Source organism: Chaetura pelagica, unplaced genomic scaffold (genome assembly GCF_000747805.2).
Source record: "Chaetura pelagica isolate M959 unplaced genomic scaffold, ChaPel_1.0 scaffold153, whole genome shotgun sequence".
In the NCBI taxonomy this organism is placed as follows: domain Eukaryota; kingdom Metazoa; phylum Chordata; class Aves; order Apodiformes; family Apodidae; genus Chaetura; species Chaetura pelagica.
The window spans coordinates 2,211,391-2,217,991 of record NW_009952707.1 but is presented as its reverse complement, the minus strand read 5'-3'; the positions used below and the strand labels follow the sequence as shown (position 1 = coordinate 2,217,991).

Here is a 6,601-nt window from a genome sequence, read left to right as displayed (position 1 = left end):
CTTTCCCTATATTTTCTCCTTTTGCTGCCTCCACGTTCTTCTTCTCTCCCCTCTCCTATAGATCCTCTCTACTACAGGTGACATCTACACCTCACCTCCTGTGGAAAACTGCATAGTCTAAATACCTGCTGTCAACCGGAGATGCCCGAAGGAACCTGAGCTTCCCAAGGTACAGCCTCGTGGTGTCACCCCACCGCAGTACTTGTAACTGGTGGCCCAGGCTGCAGGCAGCCTTCAGCACTCCAGAGGTGGCTCCTCACCACTGCCCTGAGCACCACTGGCTGCCTCACAGCCTCCCTGCCTGCCAGGACTCTAGAAATGCTTTCTAGGCTATTCCATCTGCCACCAACGAGCCACACTGGCAGGCTTTCTACACACAGATGTGGTATGGAGGGAACTGCCTACAACTGCACTGACTGGAACGGGTTCATGAACTGAATGCTATGGTGCCAGGTTACTAAAATTCTTAACGTGTGTATGTAGCTCTTTGCAAAATACAAGTTTTTCCTAAGTACTGATAATTTATTCTGAGTGAATTTTTAATAGTAAAATCCTAGTCCAGTTCTACTGCCTTCATTGTTATTTAACCAGCTTAAATGGAAATAGAATGTGATTATAAAGACTACAGTTACTCTAAAGAGGAGTAACTTGAACTCCCTGTCTTGCTAAACAGAAAGAAATATACTTTGACAAAGTATGCATTTAGCTTGCAGAAGCCTTACTTGAACACACAGTTAATAATATGGCTAAAGTTACAGATTAAATGTACTTTTTTACTCTTAAAGAGTTTAATAAATTTTTGCCTATTCCCCAGCTTGAATATTTTCACAGCTATTTCTGAACAATTTCAATTTGGCTGTAAAAACTGCATTAGAAAGCTTGTGTTTTAAAATTCAGCATCCATTTGAACACTAACAAATCGTGGATGCACATTCCTTATACTTAGATTTTATATAAATTTGCTTCCTCAAAATGTTAATTTTGCATTACATTTGATCCACAGGTGTCCATTTCAGGAACAATCATAAACAATAAGATAAGCTTGGGGCTCTAGTTAAGGAACAGTAAGGAAAGGACATACACATTTTCTTGCAAAAATAAAACCATGCCCATGATGCACATAAAGAGAAAACTTTACTGGAGAAGACAATCATCAGTCATTATTCTGAGGACACATTGTATTCACTTGCAGCTATTCTGTGATCTTCAGCATGAGTTTTCATTTCATAATAATACAACACATTCCAATCAATGCATTAATTAACTTCTGTGGTTGTGCAACTGAATTAAAAACATGAAAAGAGCATAAACTGTTAGTGCCGTCTTAGTACTGCAAGTGTCAGTTACTGTCTCTGCTTATCTCTCCAGGGAGTCACAGATCCACCAGTCTGCAGCTTTGTGAGTTTGGCATTTTCCCTAAAGGCCGTGAAATTAAAAGGTTTTGAGTACAGAATTCACCATCTTCTAGTGCCTGACATTCATTGTCTATGTCTATGAGCTACTGAGGCTTAATTGAAATTGCCTCTTTCTGGTTTATTTTCCCTGTATGAAAGAAAGCACATTTTTGCACAGTTTGGCAAGTGGGTGGAGTTACAGCGCTGGAGAGGACTCCATACCAAGATACAGGAAAGCTAAAAGCACAGATGTGCATGTTAGTATAAAAATACAGGCTGAAAAACGGTGCATGAGGTAGGAGATCAAACTGCTGTAGCTACAGACACTGTTGCTGCACTGCCTGTGACACAGAGCCTGAAGCAGGTTCTGGGCTGAGTTAGCTGGACTTTCACATTGTGAAAACTGAACCTTCAGGAGCAGATACATCTAACTTAAAAGCTAACAGCAAAATCAAACCATGGTACAGCTTATGATCACAATATCTAGTCCAACATCCTGTAGAGTGCCAGCAATTCAAGCTTTATGCACGTACTTTTTATTAAAGCCCTGTTGGTTGGACTGAAGCACAGCTTGTGTTTTTACTAAAACATGTCTTCCAGAACAGCATCCAGTCTCAGTCAGAAGACATCAAGAGACAGAGTACTGATTACTGCCACTGGGAATTTGTTTCAGTGGTTCTCTAGTTTCATGTTAGATATTTAATCCTGTTACATCTTTCTTCACTGAAGAGCTGTTCAGTACCCAGTATTTTCTTCTTGAAGGAATGTTGTCAGCTTGCTGCCCAGAGTTAACTGCTAAAAGTAAGAATTGGTGAGGGAGTCCTGTACCTTTGAAGAGATGTTTCTTAAAAGTAAGTTAGAAGTCCAGTTCTTCTGATCTCAGAGATTTTTTCCATACCACTCAAGCTTTTTTTTTTTTTTTTTTTTTAATAAGCTATTGCTCTAAAAGTTGTATAAAAGCTCTATGACCTTGGTATTAACTCAGGACTGTAGTATCACTGGCTCTATTACAGTGACTAGTTCTTTGCTGCTTCATCTCAGCATTTATACTCCTGCTGTTCCACCTGCATATGCTACTGCCAACTAATGACTGAATCTTGTTTTCAGCCTCTGTGCCCTGGTAAACCTGTTTGAACATGGGCTTTAGCATCTGCTCTAGCCTTGCCATCTGGCTGGAGGGGGTGGGGGTGACATGTTTTTTTTGGTGGGGTGGAGTGACTATTGATCTCATCACTACATGAAGGAGCTCAGTGGCTTCTTCACATCCATCCTGAACACAATTTCAGCAAAGTTTACCTTAGGGGTGAAGCCAACTCCCAGCTGACTGCTGGGGATTAAAGGGAGCTGTGCAACCACAGGATGGGCACACTACGGCATCCTGTGCTCCCAGCTAGAGCCAACCTCAGAGCAGGAACTCCATAAGGAACCTCCCTCATGCTGCCCACTAAATGTGTGCTTTAGCTCATCATTATAGTAGCAACATACATTAGTCAAGATGCCTCACAACTTTTGTCTTAAAACTAACTTGGACATTTCAAATAGGTCCCACACAGATGAAGATAATAAACTCTTCATCTCAAGTAATTTTGTGGCTATTTTATACAAAACAGTTTGCAAATGCTTAAAAACATAAATGCTAGAGCTACTTTCTGGCAATACAGTATCTGTCTCTCCAGCACCAGAGGAAGAGACAAATCACTTCCCATCTCCCCTTTTTCAGACCTCTGTTTTCAACTTTGCCTATTGGCAAAATACTTCTGTGCATAGTTTTCCTTCCTGTTGTCATCTTTGATTTAGCAGAAGTAGGTTCAGGATGAGTACTGGTGATTCATTCACTCATTCCATGTCCAGTCACCTTTTGGGTTTGTAGGATTGGTAGGTACCCTCAAACCCAAGTTATTTTTTTCCAAGTCTTGCAGTGATATTTTGAATGCTGTTGATGCAGGAATACACTGTCTTTGCATAGCTGGTGTCAATTTGGCTGCTGTCAAATCTGTTCTGGCACATAACAGCTGATAGCAGCATTGATCAGCCAGTACCTTTTTTGGAATATGTAGATGGCATAAAAAATGTCTGCAAAAATTTTTAGAAAGATCTGGTGGAAGCACCCAGACTTGATGAGGCTCAAGGAAGATTTTCAGTAGCTTTGCTCAGTTTATACACATTTTTTGGCTTCTATCTTTTCATTTAACATAAAGAGAATGGTACCCCAGAAAGATATGCATGCTAAGCAGTGCTCTACAGTCAGCTCCAAGGGAGTATACTACTTTATTAAAGCTGACAAATATTGTCTTTGTTACTGTTCCAGCTTTCCAGGGAAAATATACATGATTGCTAAACCCAAGACAGTCTATGACAGTATGTTTACCTTCAGGAGTAATCAAAACTGATTTGTATCCAATGTTTGAGGCCTGCACAATACCATACCTGCCTTTGATGACATAATTTGAGAAGTTCACTTCTCCCACAGTGGCCTGAAGTAGTCATACACAACAGAGAACATTACTGGGCAGCTAATCTCTGCAGCATGTATATGTTTTTTTGTGTTCTGAGACCAATACATTGATGAGGCTTATCTGTCTAAGGGACATACTTCTCTCCAACATTAATGCTTGTGATTGGAAATTTGACTTAAAAATTTAATTATTATATAAACTCATCTGTTGTATCTTGTAAGATATTTTTCTATGCTTTAGAAAAAAATTTTTTATCCTCCTTTGTTTGTCAAACAGTTTTGGCCAAAGTCCTGCCAACTGCTGAGCTGTGCTGGGTAGGCTGAAAGTTTCTTTAGTCCTGCTAATACTTTCAAATAAAGTACCTGACAGAAGTGGGTATAGTTATTTGATCCTGATAAAATTTCAGAGTTCAAGATGCCACTGCTCACCAGACCCTTGCACTTTGATGTCAGTTTTCATCTGCTAAGTTGCTCCACTCAACTGCTAGTATGTCTGTTTTCTTTGATCTTTACTATTTAATCTGCCTTGTTAACACTAAACTACCCGTGGCAAATGTAACCCATCAAAAATTGTTCAGATTTGTGATAAATTCTTCTTTACCTTATGGATATTTCTCCTTAAAGCTGGTGTCCAGTCTATATAACATGTCCATCTTGACTGAATCTTGCATTTATTGATTTCTGTGAATCATTTATGCAATTAACCCTTGTATGAGGCTAGTTACTGTTACTACCTCTGGGCAAGCAAAGAGGCCAGTGAAAAAACATCCTTGTGAATGCAAACACTCCCGGACATGCAATGTTTTCTGGACTCAGACTCTGGACAACTGCTTACACATTCCTCTGTTTGTCCTCCTCACTTTTGCACACAAACAGTAACAGCGATGACCTTCTCCAGCCACAGCACCCCTGCTGACAACGGCTGCGTTCGCACCCCCCGTGCATTTCTTTGCAGCATTTTACATCTGTCTATCTGACAGAGTATGATGTATAACCAGCACATCATGAGCCCTTTGTCCTCTGAAGTATTAATTTTTCGTTTTAGAGAAGACATATTCTGTTTCATATGTTGTTGATCAGCTTAGCATCTACTTTCTCTCTGGTCAGAGACATGACTTAGTCACTTTGAGACAAAGAAAAGTGAGATTTGATCCTGTTATCTGTGACACAAAAGCATGGAAGTATTTTTGTTGTAGCATTTTAAAATGGCATTAAATCTACAGTATTCACCTTTTCTTAATATTTTGGGCAACATCTAGTTGTAGCATTTTAAAATGGCATTAAATCTACACTATTTCACCTTTTAAAAATATTTTGGGCAACATTTACAATTGGAGTGTGACTACAGAAGTGGGCATCTTATAGAAGAACATGCAATGACAACACGTCCTGAAATTATGCTACGTTGCCACTTGGTCTTCTGGGTCCATCTGTCTCCTGGGCTCATTCAGAAAGCCAGCCATTCAGTGCTGGTTCATTGTTTGGTTTTATAAATGAGGTACTCGTTTTCCTACTTGCAATAAAAAAGCCCCACACCTGCACAGTGTAAATCAGTTTGTAAAAATAAATAAGTAAATAAATAAATAAATAGAAAATAAAAACACAACAAACCACCAACAAACCAGCAGCAAGAGAAACTGAGAAATCCAGTTTTTAGTCCAGCATCACCAACCAAGGAAAAGTTACTCATTTGGAAAATTTATATACGAGAGCAAGTTTATTAAGTTGTTTCATATATGAAAAGATATTCTAGATAAACCTGACTAGTGCAGATCTTGCCATCTGAGGTAGCACTGGTTAGCCTGCCTTGGGCCATTCTCTGGGACAGCAGCCAACGGAGTGAGGGTGGCCTCCAAGCCCAAGCTGGCTCCAACCAGGCTGTGTTGGGAACAGCCTCTGGCTCACATGAACCCTGTGTATGGGAAATGTTTGCAAGACCACTCAGACAGCAGGGTGGTGAAGGGAATCAGGTTTTAATGTGGCACTCCCTGAAACTGTTTAACTAAAGAAATACTGTCCTTTATCAGTTTTCTAAATTGTATCACTTTTAATTCCTATTATTTTCTACATGTGTTTGCATTTCTGGTTTTCTATTTGATGTGTGGTTTCTTTGTTAATGTGCCTTTATGTCAGAGTTGTTCCAGGATGGCCTGTTCATCAGACCTTTTTTCTTGACTGTTTTTATCGGACTGTTCAATAAACTCCTCTCACAAAAATAACTCTCAAAACGTCAAGTCTGCCTGTCATCCCCCAAATGATGACAGGGAATTATTGCATCCTACTGATTACATTTTACAAATCACTATGTACCTAATAACTAGTGTTGCTTATTTTATTGTGACTACCCATGTAAGTGAAATTACTTCAGTGCCTAAGTGCCTGTGGGATGGAGCCTGCAGAAGTGACTGAGAGGAGCAATTTAAGCAGCCCAGTTCTGATTCTGCGAGTAACCCCCTCCAGAAACGGCAGCTCCGTTCATACTGATTTTCCCACAAACTTCTGACAGAGCTTCAGGACTCTTGTCCTCTCACTTTTCTACAACTACCAGAACAAAACGCCGGATTTTCCTCATTGCCCAAGAACCGTTCCCACCCTGTGCCCACCGTACAACAAGCCCCTCAGAAGGAAACCCGCGCCTCCACGTACCCTCCCTCCTCACCGGCCACCCAAACGGCTCCGAAAGCGGGGAACCTGTGTGCTAAAAGAGGGACTCCCCATAAAACCAAGCATTACACTTCGTCTCAAGGTGGCC

General features: G+C 40.4%; 1 protein-coding gene across 1 annotated transcript in view; it reads right to left on the bottom strand.

Moving 5' to 3' along the window:
* Positions 1–6,421, bottom strand: part of TMEM41B (transmembrane protein 41B) — a 28,520-nt gene extending 22,099 nt beyond the window's left edge. Inside the window, exon 1 of the mRNA XM_009994270.1 lies at positions 6,381–6,421. Coding sequence (XP_009992572.1) covers positions 6,381–6,421 — 41 coding nt within the window. The remainder of the gene's footprint in view (positions 1–6,380) is intronic.
* Between the last annotated feature and the right edge of the window lie 180 nt (positions 6,422–6,601).